At 51.9% G+C, this 22541-nt stretch overlaps 1 protein-coding gene across 1 annotated transcript in view; it reads left to right on the plus strand.

Moving 5' to 3' along the window:
• Nucleotides 1–3460, plus strand: part of RTN4RL1 (reticulon 4 receptor like 1) — a 67358-nt gene extending 63898 nt beyond the window's left edge. The window contains exon 2 of the mRNA XM_046674516.1: nucleotides 382–3460. Coding sequence (XP_046530472.1) covers nucleotides 382–1706 — 1325 coding nt within the window. The 3' untranslated portion in view covers nucleotides 1707–3460. The remainder of the gene's footprint in view (nucleotides 1–381) is intronic.
• Nucleotides 3461–22541: the final 19081 nt, after the last annotated feature.

The raw sequence follows: 22541 nt of genomic DNA on the forward strand, positions 1-22541 counted from the left end.
TCCATAGGTTGTGACCCCTATCCTGGTGGGGCTGACAGAGCCTGAGGGGGCAGGGTCCAGCAGCTGCAGGGTGCAGCTAGGGAAGTATGAGGGTTCAGAGCCTTCAGCCCAAACTTACCTCACAGTGCAGGCTGGGGCTAGAATTCCCAGTAGAGGTGGGCCCCAGGGTATCTAGCCCCAGATGGGGGCCTGACCCCTGCCTTCCTCCCATCAGGAGACAGGCCTTTGGGGGTCTACCATCCCAGACTGCTGAGCACAGCAAAGACAAGGACAGAGCCCCAGCTGGCCAAGGAGGGTCAGATGCCTGCCCCTGCCCTGCACCCATCTGGCTCCTGCCTCCCCAGGCAGCCCCTGAACTGGCTGTGCTCTCTCTCCCACCAGGGTGCTGTGTGGAACTGCTGCTGCTGCTGCTGGCCGGGGAGCTGCCCCTGGGTGGCAGCTGCCCGCGGGACTGCGTGTGCTACCCAGCACCCATGACGGTCAGCTGCCAGGCTCACAACTTCGATGCCATCCCTGAGGGCATCCCAGAGGACAGCGAGCGCATCTTCCTGCAGAACAACCGCATCACCCTCCTCCAGAGGGGCCACTTCAGCCCCGCTATGGTCACCCTGTGGATCTACTCCAACAACATCACCTTCATTGACCCCAGAACCTTCGAGGGCTTCGTGCACCTGGAGGAGCTGGATCTCGGCGACAACCGGCAGCTGCGGACGCTGGCACCCGAGACCTTCCAGGGCCTGGTGAAGCTCCATGCCCTCTACCTCTATAAGTGTGGGCTCAGTGCCCTGCCAGCGGGCATCTTTGGTGGCCTGCACAGCCTGCAGTACCTCTACCTGCAGGACAACCACATTGAGTACCTCCAGGATGACATCTTTGTGGACCTGGTCAACCTCAGCCACCTGTTCCTCCATGGCAACAAGCTGTGGAGCCTGGGCCAGGACACCTTCCGGGGACTGGTGAACCTGGACCGGCTGCTGCTGCATGAGAACCAACTGCAGTGGGTCCACCACAGGGCTTTCCATGACCTCCGCAGGCTGACCACCCTCTTCCTCTTCAACAACAGTCTCACTGAGCTGCAGGGTGACTGCCTGGCACCCCTGGGGGCCCTGGAGTTCCTCCGGCTCAACGGGAATGCCTGGGACTGTGGCTGCCGGGCACGCTCCCTGTGGGAATGGCTGCGGAGGTTCCGAGGCTCGAGCTCCGCCGTCCCCTGTGCATCCCCCGAGCTGCGGCATGGCCAGGACCTGAAGCTGCTGCGGGCCGAGGACTTCCGGAACTGCACGGGGCCAGCGTCCCCTCACCAGATCAAGTCGCACACGCTCACCACCACCGACAGGGCCGCCCGCAAGGAACACCACCCACCCCACGGCCCCGCCAGGGACAAGGGCCACCCACGTGGCCATCTGCCTGGCTCCCGGCAGGGCTACAAGAAGCCAGGCAAGAACTGCACCAGCCACAGGAATCGCAACCAGGTCTCGAAGGTGGGCGCCGGCAAGCAGGCCCACGAGCTGCAGGACTACGCCCCCGACTACCAGCACAAGTTCGGCTTCGACATCATGCCCACGGCACGGCCCAAGAGGAAGGGCAAGTGTGCCCGCAGGACCCCCATCCGTGCCCCCAGCGGGGTGCAGCAGGCCTCCTCGGGCAGTTCCCTGGGGGCCTCACTCCTGGCCTGGATACTGGGGCTGGCAATCACTCTCCGCTGAGGACCTGAAGCGCCAGCACCCAGCACTGCCACACGTCCACCGAGGAACAGAATTTCTTTTCTTTTTTTTACAAGTGGAGGATCTGCTGGGTTTCAGGCAAAGGCTGGTAGAGGTTTGGCTGCTGTCTGGGCCCCGCCTGGTGGATTATAAACCCAAAGTGTACAGCCCCAAGCTGGAGGGAATCAGTACATCTCACCCAGCAACTCAGCCAGCCCCTGCCGAGCACCCACGGACAGCATCCATCCAGCAAGGCAGTTAAAGTGCGCGAAGCGAATCCTTCCTTAGCAATCATGGGACAGTGCCCCACGCACAGAAGCCGGGCTCTGTGGAATCCTGGTCATCTGGAGAGGTCTGAGGGCCCCCACCACTCCCGGAGGAAGCAGGACCCAGAGGAGAACAGACGAGGCTCACTCATGAGGCTGGGTCAACCAGCCGTCTGGGAGCATATGAGCAGCTGGCATTTTGGCTCTTGCTTGAGGCCACTTAGTCAACCCGCCCTGAATCTAACCATGTGCCACCTTCATTCAGCCCCTCCCTGGCGGGTACCGCCTCTCATTCCTGATGTCTCAGGCAACCCTGGCAGACCCAGGCCCCACTGCTGGGCTCCAAGAACCAACTACCAAAGGAAAGATCATCAGAAGCTGAAATTTAGAACTTCATCGTGTTCCACGAGGTTCTCAGAGGAGGTGCAATTTTATAACTACGTCCACTTATATATATACACACTCTCTACATATATATACACACAAATGCACAGGTCCCCCGCCCCACTCCCTTACCAAACTGTATGTCTTCTCATGTTTATAAACTATACGGAAAACTATATCTGATGAACTAAGGATTGTATTGGTGATTTTTAGCAAGAAAAGAGTTATAGGATTTTTGTCTAGAATCCCAACCTGGCAACAATTGTCCCCATGTAACCTGGGCTTGCCAGGGCTCAGTGCAAAGGGTCAGTGGGGAGAGTCAGGGAGAAGGGGAGGCAGCAAGAATCACTTCAGAGGACCAATATTCTTAGCTATTTAGAGCATCACCATGTTTTTATATGCAACACAAGCCCGTCTGCCGCCCCAGAGCGCCCCATCTCCCCCACTATGGCAGCTGTTGGCGTCGAAGTGAGAAGTGAGAAGCGGCTTGTTGGACGTCAGGGAGCCAGGCCCTGGAGACAGGCTGGATGGAGAAGGGGAAGGAAGGGGCTTTGGGTCTTTTAAGCTGATGGGCAAGGCAGCATCCACAGTGTTAGTCCAATGGGCTGGGCAGTGTCGTCAGCCTAGGGTTTGCCAGCAACGGTCTGGACAGGCCAGCGAGACTCTGGGCATGAGCCCAGGCCTCCAGCATGGCTCAGCTGCTGAATTTTTCCTTGAGGGTCTTTGATGGGCATCCCAGTGAGGGCCTTCTGTAGGGTGACAGGAGAGAAAGCATCAGGTAGCCTTAGCAGAAGGCGAACAAAGAGAAAATTTCAAGAACCATCTCAGGCACTTTTGTATTACGGAGGCCCGGTCTCTCCTGGCCCTTATGAAGATGCCCAGGGACAGGCAGAGGTCAGAGGGGTCAGACTCAGGGGCAGGAGCAGGGGTGTGCAGGGAATGGAGCAGGCAAGCCCAGACAGGAGACAGGGGCTCCAACTGATCAAGGTTGGCCATGCTGCTGGCTGGAGCCCCGGGCGAGCACAATCTCCCTTGCGCTTTGCACAAACCTGAATTCCCCACCAGAGAGGATGTGTGTGAGGAGCAAGAAACACTGAATCCAATTAAGAGAGAAAAATAATAATTAAAAAAATTTCTCTTGGACAAGAACCCTGTTTCTCATTTCCTAACCCCGCATTCCTAAAGGGGTGGCAGATCCCGGGCTTTCGTGGGGTGGGCGAGCCTGGCCGGGCACAGCTCTGGGAACACAGCACATTTGTTGGCAGGAGGAGCCGTATGGGGCAGGGGCATGCTGACTCACAGGGACCCTCGTGCACACACACGCAGACACACACACACACACACACACACTCTTGTTCTCTGTTCGCTGGTTCTTCCCTCACCCGCACAGAATATGACTCACTTCCTACACTCTGGCCGCGCTGGGCCAGCACCCTCTCTGTGTCTTTCCCCAGAGCAGGCTGGTCCTGGATGCTTCTCAGCCTGTTCCTAAGAGCCTTCTGAGCTGTTGAATTTTGGGGGCCTCAGGGATGGCTGGAAAGGAACTGTTAGTTCCTGGGACCCCGAGGGGTTTCCAGGAGGCCAGGGACCGACCCAGACAGCGGTAGATGGCGTCTGGAGGCTGCACCTGCCTCTTTGTTCTCGGAGAAAGGAGAGAGTTCCCCAGATAGAGGGAGAAGGGCTGTGTTTTCAGGCCTGGACAAATCCTCCCCTGTATAAGGCTGGAAACACGCACTAAAGGGAGCCTGATGATGGCAGAACAAATTGTCTTTGTACTTCGGTTGCTCCCCAATGGTCCACCTATTCTTCCACAGGCCAGTGCCAGGTCCTGGCTGTCCCTTAGAACCTGAGGATGTTGTTATGTTGTTGATTTCATTTCCAACTTTAGACAGCAAAGCCCTCGGTGGGAAAATCAAGAGTCCAAAGACTTTATTAATTTTTTTTTTAAATGACTTAGTAAGTCCTGTAATATGGAAGTGGAATGTCAGTACAAGAAATGCTAATGTTTTATAAATGATCCACTTCTGTCAAGTGCAGCACAGTCTCTAGTTGCCGACAGTTATTAGAGGCAAGACAGAGGGGCCCAGGACACCAGGTGTATTTTTAGCAGATTTCTCCTCTAAGAGGAGACGGAATAAAAGCAGCTCTACTGTGGATGACATCACTTGTCACTCAGAAGCTCGCATGCTACTCAGTTACAATGACACCATTGCCCAATACATCAGAGCAAGTTGACAAGTTGGGGGCTAAACAAAGGCCCCCTCTATTCACCAGACCCACCACCCTCCTGGGTGGTGCAGGGCAGGAAGCTGTGGGTTCCTGGCCCTGGGAATCCTGTCCTCCTCCAAGGGCCTGAGGCCACCCATCCTTTGTTCCTGATGGTGCCAGCTCCTCTGCCATCTTTGCTCAGCACTTTCCAGAGGCCCCAGGAGGGAGCCATCTCCTCTTCTCCTTCTCTCCCCTCTGGCCATACAGCCCTCTACTCTGGGGGCATGGCCTTCAGGAGGGGTTGGGTGGCCACTGGTGGTCTCAGAGTCTCTCCACACAAGCTCCTCCCAGGACCCTAGAGCATGGCTGGCTCCCTACCTTTCATTCAACAAATGCTGACCAAGGGCCTACAGTGCCAGCCACTGGCCAGACTCTAGGGACATAAAGTGGGAAGATGTGGCTGTCCTATAATGAGCTCAGAGCCTAGATGTGGAAACAAGTATGGGATTAGTGAAACCAGTGTGAGATTGGTGCCTGGTAAGCGCCATCCTCTACCCCCACACTGCAGTGAGAAACTTAGCTGGGGTGGGGGCAGTCAGGGAGGGCTTCCAGGAGGAGGTGACACTCCACTGGCTCTCAGAGGATGAGGAGGTAGCCAGAGAAAGAGTGTGGGGAGTATTGCAGGCAGAGGGCTGGAGGCATGCAATGGCACTGCGTTTGGGGTATCAGCAAAGAACTGTGAGTTGAAGACTGGGAATGCTTTTGGGGGAGGCGTGGGAGGCGAGCCTGGCAAGGGGAAGACCCCGGGGGGATCCTACTCAGGGACTTGGACTCAACTCTGGAAGTGGAGATGTGGTCCCCCGACTTGGGGTCCTCTTCCCTACCCTACTCCTCCAGTCTCTCTCTAAGCACGTGGTCCCCACCCGTGGCACGCTTGCCAATGTTCCTCAACAGTGGGTTTCATCATTGCAACTTGCCTCCTCTGCTCAGCCGGATTGTTTCCTCATGCCAGCAAGCTGGAGCGCTCTCTGGAAATCTGCCTGGGCCAGAGGCCCATTTCCAGACACCTGCTGCTTCCAAGCTCGGAAAGTATCCCATAACCATTTTGTCTCCCGCGCTCTCTCCTTTCCCATCCACGCAGGGCTCAGCCCTCAGCCCCTCTCCTTGCTTCCAAGCACAGGAGCACAGACCCCGCCACATCCCCCTGCACATGTACCGCTCGGGCTGACCGTCAGCAACCCCCAGAGCCCCCAGACTGTCCCCTGCTTCTCTCTCATGCTAGGGACTGTTTACTACCAGGGAGCCAAAAATCCCGTTTAGCAAATGTTTACTTCTCACCTAACTAATCACCCAGCACTCTGCCACCATACAAATGGGGCTCCAGAAGGCCTGTTGGCAGGTTTGAGGGGGCAGGGGTCCAGGAAGTCTTCTTGGAGGACGAGCTTCAGGGCTTAGGGTCAGAGAACGAGTTTCCTGGGAGGGCCCCTGGAGCTGGCTGTGAGCCTCAGGGCCTCAGGAGCTCCCAGAAAATCCTGCCTCGTATTCTCACCAACCCCCCCAGCTGTCCCCACCAGTCCCTGGCTGGACCCCATCTCTGGGACCCAGCTTCTCAGGGCCCTACTCATCATTGACCCAGAGGATGCCCACCTTTTCTCTGGGCACATTCTGTGACTGACTAGGGGCGAGGGCACATTTTGATGGGGTCCCGGCCAACATCTCCTGTTAAGCCTCCTGAGCCGGCTGTGGTCACACTCTGGCTCATTTCCTCCCAGTTGGGCTCTCTGGCCTCACCTTCCTCTAAGTAGGAGTGCAGCCCATCAGCCATTACTCCATCCCATGTCACCAATCCCCCACTATCAGCTCGTAATGGGCCAATTTTCTTTTACCTTCTGTCTACTTGGAAAATATCTCAAGAACCTTTGATTGTGCATTAAAATATCCTTTACAATTCTATGCTCGATATCTCTTTCTGCTCCTCTAATTGTCCCTTTTAACTCAATGCGCTCTCAGTATAAATCTCCCGGTCTCCCCCTTTGCAGGCTGTTAATAAATACAAGCTCTAAAAAAAATATACATAAACATCTACTGTTGGCTAAATAACTCACCACACAATCAAAAAAACAGGAAAAAAGAGAGGCTTGGCACGATCATGCCCACCTGTGCTCTCTCACGCTGCCTCTTTTAAGAGGGCTGCTGGAATCAGGGTAGTTTATGGCCCTAGAAAGTCCACTGGGTGAAGGGACCCAGGATACCCCAGGGGAAAAAGAGAAGAGAAGAGAGTAGCTATGGGGCCGTGTTGACAGGGCTCCCTCCAGGAGCCACGAGGGAGGAGTGAGGATAAAGGAGACCCCTGTGCAGGAAGCAGTGAGTAATTCAAGCGGCATTTCAGCGGGCTGGTCCACAAGGCTCCTTACCTCCAAAAGAAGTGGGTCAGCCTCCTCCGAGATGCAGCACCAGCCTGCACGGATGTGGCCTGCCCCCCATCTCTCTCCTTTCAGCTCTCATTTCTCATTAGAGCTGTTAGTTTCCAAGCACTGGGAAGGTAGAGAAGGCTGTGCCTTTTTGTCACCGATTTCTGTGTGGCAGCATGCACACTAATGGCATGTCGCCTGAACGGCAGGATTTGACATTGCTGCTGCAAAATGTGCTTGGGTCACAGTGCTTTCCAAATTGGCTGAGGCTCCACACCACCCCCTCCTCCTTCACCCAGGCATCTCGGGGGGCCCCTGCCAGCCACAGCTTCTGCTGCTCCCTCTCAGGGCCTCAGAAAAGAGAGAGGAAGCGAGAAATGTATTAAACTCTTCAATCTCTGTAAGAACCATTTCCCAGGAGACAGACTGGAAGGAAGAAGGAAGCGCAAGTGCTGAGGATCTAAACAGGTGGGAGGCCTCGGAGGCAACCAGCTCCACATCACCCGCACCACCAGCTTCAGGGGCAATCACGGGCAGGACAGTGATGCCCTCTGAATGGCAGTTGACTGGACATTGAGATGTGGCAGTGTCCAGGGGGCCACTCACCACTCCAGCCAGAGGATAAAAATAAAATTTTCTGGGGCTAGCCCCATGGCCGAGTGGTTAAGTTCGCATGCTCCACTTCGGCAGCCCAGGGTTTCTCTGGTTCAGATTCTGGGCGTGGACATGGCACCGCTCATCAGGCCATGCTGAGGCGGCGTCCCACATGCCACAACTAGAAGGACCTACAACCAGAGACTACAACTATGTACTGGGGGGGTGTTTGGGGAGGAGAAGAAGAAGAAAAAGATTGGCAACGGGTGTTAGCTCAGGTGCCAGTCTTTAAAAAAAAAAAAGAAAGAAAGAAAATTTTCTCAGTGATGAGGAGTGAGCAGGACAAACCCACAGAGGGAACCTCAGCGGGGGATGAGGTCGGGTGTGGACCGGACGGGCAAGTGCAGGTGGAGTCTATGCGAGACCCCACAGGGCATACATATACAGCGTCACTCAGAGAGAGAAAGCACAACCCTACGGGGCAGTCATGTAGCCAAACAGTCAGAGCCAGGGAAAGACGCAGATAGACAGACAGGAGAGCACAACAGGGAGAGAACCATTTTACACACATGTGCACACACACATCACTCAGGCACCACGTCCTGGCACATGCAACCAAGTGTGGGACATTCACACAGTCCACAGATTTGACGGCCCAATATGTATGTGGCCCTGGCCAGGCCCTGGGTCCCTGGTGAATGAGGGATCATCCGTGTGGAGCCTCCTTCGGCCAAGAGCAGCCCCCTTATTTGATTACAAGGGGGGTGTCAGGAGAGGGGCAGAGGCCTCTGTGAAGGGTGGGGTGAGGCCTGCCCTTCCCACACGCTGGTGACCTCCGTCAGGGACACTGGCAGATGTGTAATGAGAGGCAGATTCTGGTCCCAATCTTGGGCCGAGGCATTGCCCACCGAGCCTGGAGCCTGCAGGGGTTTGTGTGGCTCCCAGCGCCAGGCGGCTCTGAAGAGCCCTCGAGCTGTCCCTCAGGCCTGAGCCTCTCAGCTCTGAGCTCCCGGCCAGTTGGGCCGCATTGACATTCTCCCCCCATCACAGGGGTCACAGGGGTCTCCAAGGTGTTTTTATTCTTTCTTCCAGCATCTGAGCCTCAGAGGCTCCAAGGTCCCTGACCCCTCGTCTCGCCTGCCACCTGGAGAGTCTTTCACTGTTTTATCTGTGGCATTTAAAGTGCCACCAAGCGTCTGGCACTTTGCAAGTCTAAGGTACAGGTTCTTCTGAATTTCCACACCAGTTTCCTTTCCAGGAGACACCCCCAGAGTCTCCTCTTTGCCCGTGCCTCTGCCTGCCCTCACCAGCACTCATCAGGAAAGACGCTCAGACCCACCCTGAGTGGGTCTCCTTTTGCTCTCAGCCCGATGCCCACAGAGGGGAGACCGGGAGGACACGGGGTGTTCGGGCTGGACATGGCTGTTGGCACAGCCACTGTGAACTGCCTGCCTCCAGCTGCTCCCAACCCCAGACCTGTCCTGCTGCCATCCTTCCCCATCTCCTCCCACCACCCCACAGAGGAATGTCCCTCCCTGACTCACAGGCCATGCATGCAGGGGAAGCTCTCTCTGCAGCCACTCCTGCTGCCTTCCCAGCTCCTCTCTCCTCCTCACCAGCCTCACGCTGGGCCCAGTGCTGGCCTCGGCCTCCCGGGCGGCCACAGTCAGAAGCGGCCTCCTCCGGCCCACTCCCCGTCGGCCTTCTCGCTCAGAAATGGCTTCATTTCTCAGAGCCGCTGACCCACATCAGCCCCTGAGACAGGCTCCAGCCGAGTGGCGGCCCTGTCTCCTCGCAGATTTTTCTTCCTCATCCGTTTGTTCTCCTAAGGCCAGTGACAAGTGAAAAATGAAAAAGCAACTTAGAATCAGATAGTTTTGCAGGTTTTTAAGGCCCCCTCGTAGACACAACCTCCTAACTAACTGGGGAGATTTGATAATAATCCCCATTCTCTAGATGAAGAGATGGGCCTCTTACGCACTCAAACCTGTGCTTCCGAGTCAAGACCCGGCTCTTCCCCACACAGCCCTGCGCTTCCTCCCCTGAGCGGAGGGGATCCCAGCACTGTGCGCAGGCTCGGGGTGTCACAAGCGGAGACTCCCATCCCACATGACCCTTGGCTAAGAGTGGGACCACCCTGGGGAACCCAACCTTTCCTTCCCACCCCTAGGAAATTCAACCTCAGAAGAACTGATTCGCAAAAGCCCTGGAGAGGAAGTCAGATCTGTCTTCCTGCTCTTCCTAGAGCTTTTCTCCCCTCTCCTGACCCCTTAAACTTTCCCAAACTAGGTCACTGAGGTCGCCAACCTGGTGACTGAAGGAGCTGGCAGAGCCCCTGCTCTCTGTCTTCCTTCCTACAAAGAACAGAGAGGTGCAATAGCAGAAAACGCCCACGCTGGCCAGGACTGCTTCTCCAGTTTCTTGGCAGCTGCAGCTGGGTCCTCGTTTCTGAAAGGACCCCACGCAAATTGCAACAGACGCCAATTGTGCGGGCGAAGAAGGAAGACTCAGCCCCATGGTCCTTCCTCCTGCAGGGCACCGTGAGGGGAATTGCTCCCACCATGTGAAAGGGAGACAGTGGGCAAAGGATGCCTTGAAGCTGACAGTCAGGCCTGCAAGAACTATGTGGGGGGTTCCTGTGCACAAACATAAAATGGGTTCCTTCCTAGCCGCTCCCTTCAAGTGACTGCATTTTTTATAACTCCTTGTGCTTCGAGCATTTCTTTTTTTCCTTCTTTGAGGAAGATTAGCCCTGAGCTAACACCTGCTGCCAATCCTCCTCTTTTTGCTGAGAAAGACTGGCCCTGAGCTAACATCCATGTCCATCTTCCTCTACTTTATATGTGGGTTGCCTACCACAGCATGGCTTTTTGCCAAGCAGTGACATGTCCAAATCCGGGATCCGAACCGGGGAACCCCTGGCTGCTGAAGCAGAACGTGCACACTTAACCACTGCGCCACCCAGCCGGCCCCTGAGCATTTCTGATGGTTGATTTTTTGCCTCACCTCAGAGCTTTTTGTGAACCTTGGGACTATTCAGGGAATTTATATTTTCTTTTCGTTGTTTTTGTTCATTTGGAAAATTAACTTAAAATCGTCATAATAATTTTCAGGGAAATACATCTGCTTTGCTTGTTTGGAATATTTTCATGAATTTTTAAATTTTGTTTTCAATTTTAAATTGTCTAATAGCAAATTGGCTAAAAAAATGAACAGGTAGCCACTAGTTCATGTATTCATTTATCCTATGTGATATTATAACTTTTTACAGTTTATCTTGGTAAAAATCTTTTCCATTTAAAAAAATTTGTTTTTATTTAGAAATAATTATAGGTTCACAGGAATCTCCCCCCAAAAAAGGTACAGGGAGGTCCTGTATACCCTCCACCCAGTTTTCCCCAATGGTAACATCTTCATAATTTCACGTTATTTTTTCAACTCTAAATTTATTGTTAGTTAATGATATTTACCTATTTAGGTAGAGTTTTCTTACATTTAAACAATTTTGATAAGGAAAAAATAAATCTTCCGACAGGGACAAAGATATAAATGGTCACATTTTTGCTTGGCTATTTCTGAATGAAACATTAGGATTTAGAGAGAAAATTTATCATTGGACTGAGAAATGAAAGATGAGATATATTTGCCCAGATTCAAGGTTCTCAACCAGGGTCCATGCCAGGGTTGGGGGGATGAGGGAGGAGTATGTCCATAAACCCCCCGGAATTTGATGCAAGTCCTTCTTGGAATTTGCAGGTTTCTAGATAGAGCTTTTCATCAGATCCTGGACAAGGCTAAGTACTACAGGTCTCACGCTAACCAAACCAACCTCCAGGTAATCCTAGGCATTTCTGCAACTCCCCACCCTGACCCACAGGTGGCGCTTTGCCTCTGGGGTGACATCATTGGCTGTAAGGGCAGCGTGGGCGGGAAACCCTGAGGAGGCGGTGGAGGAAATTGTTATTCTTCACCAATTTGTTCTTTCGTCCCACGTGGCTCTGACCAATTTGTGCACTTCCCCACTCTCTCACATGAGGGAAATGGGGACGAAAAAAGGAGGAGAGGCTACCAGAAGATGGCGACCCCGTGTTGGACCCAGGCTCTCTGCTTCCTCTTCATTCCCAAAGCTGTGGCCGCTGGCAGAGCAAAGCTCCCCGGGAACAGCAGTGTCCAAACACCAGTTTGAAGCCCTGGGGAGTCTGCAATTGCGATTTTACCAATTTGCAATGAAACATTGACATAGCGAACTTTTCATTAAGCCAAATTTATTCAATCTAAAGATAATCCTTTACTCTGAAATCGTGACCTTATTTGGGGGTTGGGAGAGGAGTGTCCTGAAAAGATCTTTGTTTTATGAATAAATGGTATTGGTGCAGAGCAGCTGGTTGTTTCTCAGTGTCTCTAGTTGGTCAAATAAAATGTTCACCACCCCAGGCAGGCCCTCCAAAGTCTTTCTGGAATTTGAGTGCTCTAGAGAATCCTAAAACTCTGAGAATGGTGCTTTTGGGGGAGTTGGGCAGTGTTGTCCCTGCCTTATACCCTCCTGGCCCCAACCCCACCCCACCCATGCCGAGGGGCCTGTATATCTGTGCCAACCCCTTTGTGCAGCCTGCTTTCTCTTTATTACCTGCTTCTCCGTTATTTGCAGACAATTATCTGCAGTAATTAGCCAATTACCCTTAAAGACAATTACACTCTTCCATCAGCAAACATTGATGTTCTTTTCTTGAGTCTTTTAATGAAGCCGATATTAAGGAGACACTTTACTTACATAAAGCCAAATGGTTCCTTCTGAGGAGGGTTTGGATTCACTGTTAAAGTTTTAAAATCTCAAGTAGGGGCTGGGGGCTTGGGGCTGACGGTTGGAGTAGAAGAGGAGTTGGAAGGACTTTTTCCCCTCTTGAAACAAGAGGGGCAGCTCTAGAAGGTAAGATGCTCAGGGGACCTGGGACAGTGTGTGCCCGCCCTCCCCCAGCTGCTGAGAGCTACAAGTCTCACTGCGATGAGCTCAGCCCTGCAAGTGAAATTGTTCAGAAGTGCTGCCCTCGGCTCTGTGCTGGCCTCTTACTGACCGCAGCTTCTTTCTCCCCCCGGCTGCCTCTGGGGACCCCCAGAGCTAATCGCTTCAGGGAGCTTGATTGAAATGGGCTCCTCACCCTCAGCTGCTCATAAAAGCTTTATCCTGGACAAAGGCTGACCCGGAATGGATGGAAGCATCTCCCAAGTCAGGAGGCCAGAGGGGCCGGCCGAGGCAGGATCCGGGCTCACAGAGATAACTGCATTACAGTTGTTGAATTAAAAAAAGCGGGGGAAGCTGCAATTCTATCTCCTTGAAAGTGCCCCTTTCTTTATGGTTTGGGCCCTACCTGGTGGCTATTTGTACTTGACTCATGGTGGGCAGAAAAACAGCAAGATGCATTTTTTTCCAAGTTAAAAAAAAAAAAATACAACCCTAAAATCTGCTCCTGCTGGGTTTATAAAGAGCTGTTTTCTTTCTGAGCTCTATGGCATGGTGGCTTTAATCTGAAATTTCTTTTTAATCATAGCAGGAGTCCCAATTAGTGTGTTGGGTAATCTTTCAAGTAGAACTGGGAGTTCTCTGACCATAGAGAGCAGAGAAAACATGACGTGTGGAGCCCCCGAGGAACAGGGCAGAGAAGGCAGAGCCGTCGGCCCTGTGCACACATGCGTCTGAACAAACATGTGTATTTGCAGGCTGGCTTCCCCCTCACAGAGTGCTGCCCTCCGTGCAGGAGCCCCAACCTTGCCCGTCCATGAGCTGGCATGCAAACACACAGTACGCATGTGCATTCCTCTTCTTCCCCCTAAGAATATGGCGGGGGGGACTAAGCTCCATTTGCAAGGCAGCAGGCACAGAGTTTGGGGCAACCCTCTTCTCTCCATGAGATGGGCTGCACCCCCTGGCTCAGCTGGCACCAGAGCCCAGCTCCGACCTGGAACTGCCAGTGACCTACTTTCCTTTGTTGTTGTTTTTGGAAGTGCTGATGTCAATGCAGAATTCAGCAGAGAGGCTGAGTGAGAAAAAAAAGAAGGGGGGGGTGGAGGAGAAGAGAGAGAGTGAAGGGGAGGGATGCAAAGCAGGGGGCGGGGAGAGCAGGAGCCCGTCAGATCGCTATCATGGTAGCAGGTACCTGCAACAGTGCTAAACGTACTAATATGTCCCCACAGGCCTACCCAGTGTAGCTGGGATCAGTCTGGGCCCTGCGGCTTCGGGCTAAGTAAACAAGGACGAGGCTTCCTACAGCTTCCGCTCCCTATTGGGGGACACTCTAGGGGAGGAGGTGATGCCCAGGCAGGCATGCCCAGATGTGCCTTCCCTGGGAGAAGGAGCCACACACTCTCCCGGGTGGCTGGAGGTGCGGGCTTTGCATCCGTCCGCCGTGCCGTCAGTGAGACACCGAGCCGCAGCCTCCCTGACGTGTGGGACTTGTTGGAGGCTCTGCACACTTGCTGGGGCCGGAGGAAATTGGTCTTTGGGGACTCGGAAGGCAGTTTCCTCTGTTCACCTGCTCCTTGGTAACGCGCATGACACAGCTCTGCTGGCAACTCACTTGCTCTCCCCTCCCATTCTCGGGCGCCTGGGGAGAGCTGCAGGGTTTGGGGTGAAGAGACCCCGGGTGGTCTAACAGGTGGCAGCAGCACTGCAGAGAATCATTCCAACGCGCTGTCCCTCTGGTGTCTGACTCTCTTCCCTTCTTCACTGCCTGACTGTCCCATCCTACAGTCAGGATGGAACTCCAAACCTGGGAGGACAAAGACCCATGCACCTTTCACCCACCTGCAAACCCCAGCTGCTGCTCCACTGTCTCAGCATGGGCTGCTGAGCAGAACCCACGGCTGAAGCATCTGGCGACTTCTCCCGGCCTGAGTCCTTCCTCATGACACTTGGTCAACAGATTCTTAATGAGAAAACAATTTCAGAGCCACATTTTCATGAAACCCTAGCCATAAGCCTCATGACTCCACATATACACAGCATTTGCCCTTCCAAAATTTTTATCCGTGTGCCGAAAAGATTCCATTTAGGTGGGGCTGGGGTGGGTCAGATCCTCCTGCTCTCTCTCTCGCTTGGACCCTTGGCCCCCAGACAAGCGTGGCACGTGATTAAAGTCGTGCTTTCCTGCTCTGTAAGCTCATACATTTCTCAGGTAAAGAAACATACGGAGGAGACAAAGCCCTCATATGCTGAAATTAGCCCCCGAAAAATAGGTTACCTGACAATTACTTGCTTCTAAGTGGAGCATGATCTAGTGGCGGAAGCACTGGGACCGCCGCCTTCTACTCCCAACATACTGCCTCTTAACCTCTCTCAGTCCCTTGGTTTAGAGAAGAGATAATAATTTTCTCCACCTCTCGCCCTCTGTGGGCTGGTGGAAGGCGCAATGAATCAACGTCTGAAGCACTCTGAAGAGGCCAGGTTCAGGACGCCTTGTAAGTACACAGCATCACCAGCCACCTCTCGAATCTACATTGAGCTGATTTATTTACTTCCCGAGAAAGAGACAACAATCATCATATTTACACTTGATGCGGCAGCTTCCTGCATCTCCCTCCAGTGCCCCTCCCTCTGCTACCGCTAAGGACTCCATTAAAAGATGCTGCCTTTCTGCGAGAGACCTCCTCTCTCCGAGCAGCAATCTTGCCTTACAGATCCCAACCTTCTCCCCCAGATCACAATCTGGTGCCACAGAATGCGCCGCCCCACTGTACACGTGAGGCCACAGCATGTCCTGGGGAGGAGGAGGAAATAGATTCCACGGGCAAAAGAGGCTTCCCTGGAAGTCAAATGCTGCTGATAATTAAGACGCGAAGCAGAGGTGCGTGAAAGGTAAATGGACGTTGTTTAAATGTTGCATCATTGAAAGGGTACCCTGGTGCTTGAGTTCCTTGTGACCACACAGGGCGGCAGACTGGTGGCAATCAGGCTGGCACAGGTACTCCACCCTGCTGAGGAGTGAGGACCGGTCATGAAGCACCTTTCAGCTGTTGCTGTTGGGGGTAACATTAGATTTTTCCCTTCCTTTCTGACTTTTGACAGTTCCCTTCATTTTCAGCAGCATTCAGTGCTCGGTGCTTTCACACAGAGAGAAAAGACTATTAAAAAGAAAAAAAGAAGGAAAGAGAGAAAATGGTTTGAAAGGTTCTTCTCAGTCCTGAGATTTAGAAAGGCCCCTGCTCCTCAAACATCTGAGCCTGGCTGGGAGAATCCGAGACAGCCAGAGCGTTTGACATTCTGTAGTGACAGGGTCCGATGCAAGAGCTCCTTGGGTACCACCTGCCAGGAGACAGGATAAATGTATCCTCTCTTCTCAGAGCACAGCCCAGGGACTGATTCCCCAATACTGATGTGTGAGGGAGATGTCAACAGAGGTCCCCTAAAGAATGATGTCTCTATTTCCATGCTAATCCTGGGCTGCACAGAGAACAAACACGTCTTCCTGAAAAGCAAGACGGGCCATCATAGCTCAAAGAAGCACATCCAGTGCTTCTGGTGTTCCCCCAGGAGAAAGCAGGGGGCTTGGGTCGGGGCTGCGGTGGGCAGGATGGGATAACCCAGCCTTCGCACCCCTGCTGCTTGGTCTGCCTCCAGACCGCTTGCAGGCTGATCTGCAGCTGCTGGAAAACAGCATTGGCTCGTGCTTGTCTCCAAAGGAATGTCACCACACGGCCTTCCAGCTTATCTCTCTAGTGCTTTCGAGATCAAAACCCCCAAACTCCTTAACTAAAAACTTTGCTGAGGGAACAAGAACCGCTGAGGTGCAGAGCGTGGTGCCAACTCTCTCATTAAAGCATCTTTCAACATGAAAACTCACTGCCGATGACAATGGGCACTTGGCTGCTGCCAGTTCAGAATAAGATGCTGAAGAAAGGAGAGGGAAACAGCTGTGTCCAGGTCAAAACAGATTAAATTTATGGCTGGCGGACTGTGGCTGAAAGCTGTTTATGGCATGCTTGGTGCTCCTTTACTTTTTTTTTTACTTTTAGGTGACTTTTGAAAATGTTCTTCCTGTTGCTGGTGTGCCTTTTTGCATGGGGCCTGGGCCTGCTGCCGATGGCCTTGTGTTCTTTCATGCTGTGGCTCGGACGTCATTAAGCAATGAAATGCCAGCCCACTGAGAACACGACACAATTGGAGCTGATGTGGGAGAAAGCAGACACCAGGAAGCATTTGGGGGTAGGGAAGAGAGAGTCCTGAGCTGAGGAGCCTAACGGGACAACCCCAGGAGTGAGGGCTCCCAGAGGTTCATGGAATACGAGGGAAACTTGAGTGAACCCGTGGTTTCCCTCACTGACCCAGCTGAAAGAGCACGAGAGAATTCAAGATGGCAGAACAACAGCTGCGTCCGTTTCCTCAGGCTGCCGAAACAAATGACCACAAACCAGGTGGCCAAGACAACAGAAATTCTCTCTGGTTCTGGAGGCCAGAAGTCTGAAATCAAGGGGTCAATAGGGTGGTTTCCTCCTGGAGGCTCTGAGGGAAAACCTGTTCCGTGCCTCCCTCAGCTTCTGGTAGCTGCCAGCAATCCTTGGTGTTCCTTGACATGCAGAAGCATCACTCCAGTCTCTGCTTCTGTTTTCACATCACCTTCTCCTCTGTGTCTCCTCTCTCCTTCTCTTCTCTTCTGAAACTCTTGTCATTGGAGTTAGGGTCCGTCTTAATTCAGGATGATCTCCTCTCAAGATCTTTCACATTACATCTGCAAAGACCTTCTTTCCAAATAAAGTAACATTCACAGGTTCTGTTAGACATTTCTTTTGGAGAGCCACCATTCAGCCTACTATGAGAGCCAAAGCCATCTGGAGAACTGCTCCCAGGGAAAAGCCTTCTCTCTAGGACTAGTCCACCTCCCACTGGACCTTCTGCTTGCCAGCGGGAGTTTCCCAGCAGTCCATGGTGCACCTGTGGTTTTGGCTCTGTAACATCTAGCCTTTCCTCAAAGCCAGGCAACACCTTTTTTCACTTTTCTTTCTTTCTTTTTTTGGTGAGGAAGATTGGCCCTGAGCTAACATCAGTACCAATCTTTCTCTATTTCGTATGTGGGACCCCACCACAGCATGGCTTGATGAGCAGTGTGTAGGTCTACACCCAGGCTCTGAACCCGCAAACCCTGGGCAGTGGAAGCGGAGCAAATGAGCTTAACCACTACACCACAGGACTGGCCCCAGGCAACACCTTTTAAAACCATTTCCCCTCCTCAGCATGTCACTCAGCCTAAGAACCTTCTCTCTGAGGGTGTTTCTAAGATGGCAGGCCATAGCCAAGCATCTTGCCCACAAGGAATCCTAGGGAACAAAAAGGCAGATGTGAAGCCAAACACTGAAGCTAGGATATTCCTCCTCATGTCTGTCCTCACCAGAAGTTCTGAGATGCAAGGGCCAAGCACAGGATTCCTCTCCTTCAGGGGCTTTGCAAATGTTTACCAGCCTTTTCCGATGGAAAAGAGATGGAAGCTCATTACATTCTAAAGTGACCTATTGTGTCATCAGTCAGTTCTGATAATTAGAAAACACTTTCTTCAACTGAGTGAAAACCAACCTATCTCTAATGCCCTCCACACACTGTCCTGGATTTGCCTTCCGGAGCTCTAGAAATGGAGGTCAACACTGGGCTCCCAGAAGCTGCCTCATTCCAATCAGTTGAGGGGATGAAAATATCCCCCCGGAGGTCACTGGGCCCTGGCAGCTGGGCCAGACTGGCCAAAGGAATTTCCATCCTTCTGCAAGCATGGAGAGCATCCATCACTGCAGTCTTCAAATCTAGCCCACGATACGCTGCGTGCTCTATGTGTGTTATTGCTAATCCTCACAACAGGCCTGAAATCATGCCTTACTACCATCCATGTTTTATACATGAGGGAATGGATTCTGAAGTCAGGCAAGAGGAAGATATGGGATTCGAACCCAGATCCATCTGACCACAGAGTCCTCTTATTGTCTCCCCCCAACGCCGCCTCCCTCATGTGTGAAGGCACACTCCATCTCCCATGCCTGGGGGCCAGAAAGTAGGGAAAGGATGAACATCCTCAAAAGAGGGTGAGGATGAAGCAGAAACTCCAATGTCACATCTAAACCAAGCAATAACATTTTATATCAATTTCCCTGAGCATATAGTTCAGTCATACTAGGTTAAAAAAAAAAACCACAACTGGTGCTTGAGAAATGTCAAGTATTACATTTCAGCGGACGTGTACAGAACAATCAAAATGTTGAACATCCCCAAACAGATGCAAACCTTCACCAATCTCTTCCAGAGGCACGTCACTGAGGTTTGAAAAGAGCAGCTTGTGTTTCCAGCCCAGCTGATTTTTCTAGAGTATTAGCTCCATACTTCCAAAGTCGGGTTCACTCAGAAGACAAAATAGAATAATTGTTCTCTCTTGCACATTGATGGAATGCTTTCTCTTTCCCACAAATCACTGCACTTGATCCTCACTTCCACCCAATGGCAGAGGTGGGGGATGCAGATGTTACCCTCATGCAAAGGTAAGAACTTCGGGAGTTGAAGGGGCCCAGGTCCCCTCTTTCTCTACTATCCTCCTTGCAGATGGCCCACTGTTCCTTTGCAAGCTTCAGAGTCCCAGAAAAGATGTGACAATTTGAGACCCCACCAAAGGGTTGGTTTGGGAGGAGGAAAGAAGAGAGCGGGAGAGGGAAAACCATGACAAGACCCAGGAAGAGGAGCTGTGGTCACGAAAGCCGTGGCAGGGTCAAGTCAGAGACTTGACTGCAGCTTCTGCTAGTGACACAGAAGGTGAGCAAGAAAAGCCAGGCTCCTTTAAGGAGATGGGACCAGAAGTCTTCTGAAATTAAATGTTCTTCCTGCTTGCAAGACCTTTTCCTCAGGACCACGATCTTGCCCTCAGCTGTGACAGTGTTGGCCCCAGAGAGATCTGGAAGGCTGGCAGCAACTAGTCCCCTCTGGTGTGCCCGTGGGCCAGAAGAGGGCTTAGATGCAGGTGCTTCTCTGAGGTCATATTGTCTAATGAATTAAGGTTAACCGCTAAACAGCGAGAGAAAGGGCACTGAACTTTACTCTGCTACCACTTTGCTTCTAAGTAAATAGGTTAGGGATTGCCTCACTCAGGCGTCAAATGCCAATAGTTCCACTGAACAAGTTGACAGCAGCCGATAGGGCTTCAGAATACACGAGCGGACCCATCTTTCCTTCAGAGGGCCAGACTGGCCTTTGCCTTAAGCAAAAGCCCCAGGACAGAGAAAAGCTGAAGAGTCACACTTCAAAAAACTCTGTTGGCTTAATAATTCCCACCTAGAAGGGCACTGACTCCTGCAGCAACGGACCCCTAGCACTTGGCCCTTCCCCCGAGGGCCTGGGAGAGCCCTCCCTGAAGAAGAAGTCCCTGGAGCCCACACTTCTGTTCTGGGGGGGCCTCTCTGCCCTTGTACCTGGAAAAAGGAAGAGTTGAGCTGAACATGGTCATTTTTTGTTACAGTAATGAAAGCCTTGAAACGATCACAAAAGAAAAATAGGAAAATATGCCTCCTAAAAAGAGCTGAGGCAAATTATTATAGCAACCGAATCCTAAAAGGAATTTTCAAGTAAAAATATGGCTCATGTGAAGTTGTTATGGCAACTGACATTTAAAAGTAACTGGATTTGGGCAAGTTTCTTCCTCCACCCTCTCTGCAAAGTCTTGCAGAAACTTCATGCTAAAATTATGCTTTAATTTTAATTAGCCAAATAGGTCATAAATATAGCTTATTCCCAAATCCTTACAATTTCTACCCTGCAAGCCGCTGATCTGCTAATGAGAAAATATTTCTACAAAAACCCACTTACCATTAAAAAACCCTATTCAATATTTTTCTAATATAATTTATCAATTTAAACACATTGCATAATGTGATATTCTGTAGCATTCCATTAAAATGATAAATAGCAGTGTGGGGTGGGGGGAAACAAGAGATTAAAAATATTGCAAGCAGTGTAACTGTATTTAAATAACCCAGGCCACTATGGAGGAAAACACAGTTCCCTTCCTCAAAAACTCAGCCTCGCATCCCTGACTGTAAGGGTATAAATAGACAGAAGAAGGGGGGCAATAAGAAATGACAGGCAACTTCAGAAGAAATAAAATTTCTATTAGGCTTTGTTATAAGATTACATCAAAGCAATTCATATGTTTTAATCTGGGGAGAGAAAAAGCAACTACTTGGGGTTTGTGCCTGGGGGCTGCCTCTGTGTATTGAACCAGACAGTTTGCATAATGAACAATTTTCATTCAATCAGGATCTCAGCATAGATAGCTCCCACTCAAAGGTCCCAGGCACTGGCTCATAGTTTTTATTCTCCCAGCTCCCCCTGCTGGAGAAATGGCATTTAACAGGGAGAAAAGGATGCCGAGCCCCCTTTCCAAGCCATTATGTGCTCTAAATTCAGGTCTATAAAGTTAGAGACCTGGCGGTAACAGCGCCCCGCTCCCCGCCCCCCCCGCCCCCGCCGCGCCCCCCAGGCCAACAGGTCCTCTGTAAGATCAGAGAGGGCACCTCCTTTAACAACTCCTGTAGGAGGCGGGGAAGCTCGAGGGGTTGTGGCATGAAAACCTTCGCCCTTTCCACTCTTTACTGAATTAGGGATGTTAGAAATTTCTGTTTGCATTCTGGGCCAAACATCGGGGAGACAGAAGCTGCTGGAAGTTGCTGGAATTGTCCTGAATAAACTAGTAGACACTGTCACCGGTTTGAAACACCCCATGTCGTTCCTCCTTGGCTAATCCTCTTTCAAGTTTCCCAGCTGTCCAGGTCGTCATAAAATAAAATTTTTAAAAAAGAAAGAAAGAAAGAAAAAGCTACCCAAATGGAATTGCATTTTCATGCACAACGGAAAACTTAAAAGCTGAACAAATCGGTTTGAAAAAGCTGGCACAGACGACACTGGCTTGGAGGGAGGAAAGTTCTGGGCGAGCCGGCTGCGCCAGGACCCGGGGCCGCGGCCTAATCCCCCTTTATCCGAGGGTTTAGCGCGGCTCCCGCCGCCGCCCTCGCCGCCGAAGCCGCAGAGCGTCTCTGCTCCACCTGCTCCGGCGGGAGCGCGGCCGCGCCGCTGCTGTCCCGAGGGGAGGCCGCGCCGGGCGGGGGAGCGACGTGAAGCCGTGTGAAACTGTTTTCGAAAACCTGGGATGATCATTTAAATGTTTAAAATATGCACATGGTAATTCAAAACTAATTACCCTGAGCACATTTGAAACATTTATGCCACCGTCTCTGGATCCTGCCTCCTGATCGTGCGCCACAGCTCACTGCTGTTTCTATAAACTGCTCCAGCAATTTTAACTTCCAGGCTAAATTAGGCAGCCGCAGGCCCTGCCTCCTCCCGCCCCTGGCTGGCAAGAGAGACCCCTGCCCCGACTTCCAGGAGGGGAGGCTGCGCCCTGTTTCCCAGGAGAGGCATTTGTCGTGCTCGTGTAGTTCTGGCTGCCGAAATCTTGCTCTCACTGCTGTTCCTAATTGTCATTTCTGTTTCATATTTAATTTAGGTCAAAACGACCTCTCTCCCCACCTATGCCCTTTCTCCTGGTCCCTCCTCATTTCCCCTTCTTCTGCCTCAGCACGTGGCCTCCATTTTTTAATTCACTGAGGCCCATCAAAAAGTTGTGCTGACATTCATATCCCACCTGGTTACTTCTCCATTCGGGGGGCAATATGGGACATTATCAGAAAGGCAAAGGAGCTGTAAGGTAGCCACATCCACCAGATCTCCTGAGAACAGGACTGAAGTGGGCCAACCTGAATGAAGACCAGTCACCACCAAGCACACATGTGCACATGGCACACGCACATGCCATGCACATGCACGCGGGCCTCATGCACAGAGCAAACCTTGCCTCCAGATTGGACTAATTAGACCTAGAGAGGCCCTGAAGTAAATTCATTTCCCCATTTTCCAGAATAAAATGAGTTCTCTTCCTTTGGGGGCACTAAACCAGCATGCCAGT

This window comes from Equus quagga, chromosome 11 (assembly GCF_021613505.1).
Source record: "Equus quagga isolate Etosha38 chromosome 11, UCLA_HA_Equagga_1.0, whole genome shotgun sequence".
Classification (NCBI taxonomy): Eukaryota; Metazoa; Chordata; class Mammalia; order Perissodactyla; family Equidae; genus Equus; species Equus quagga.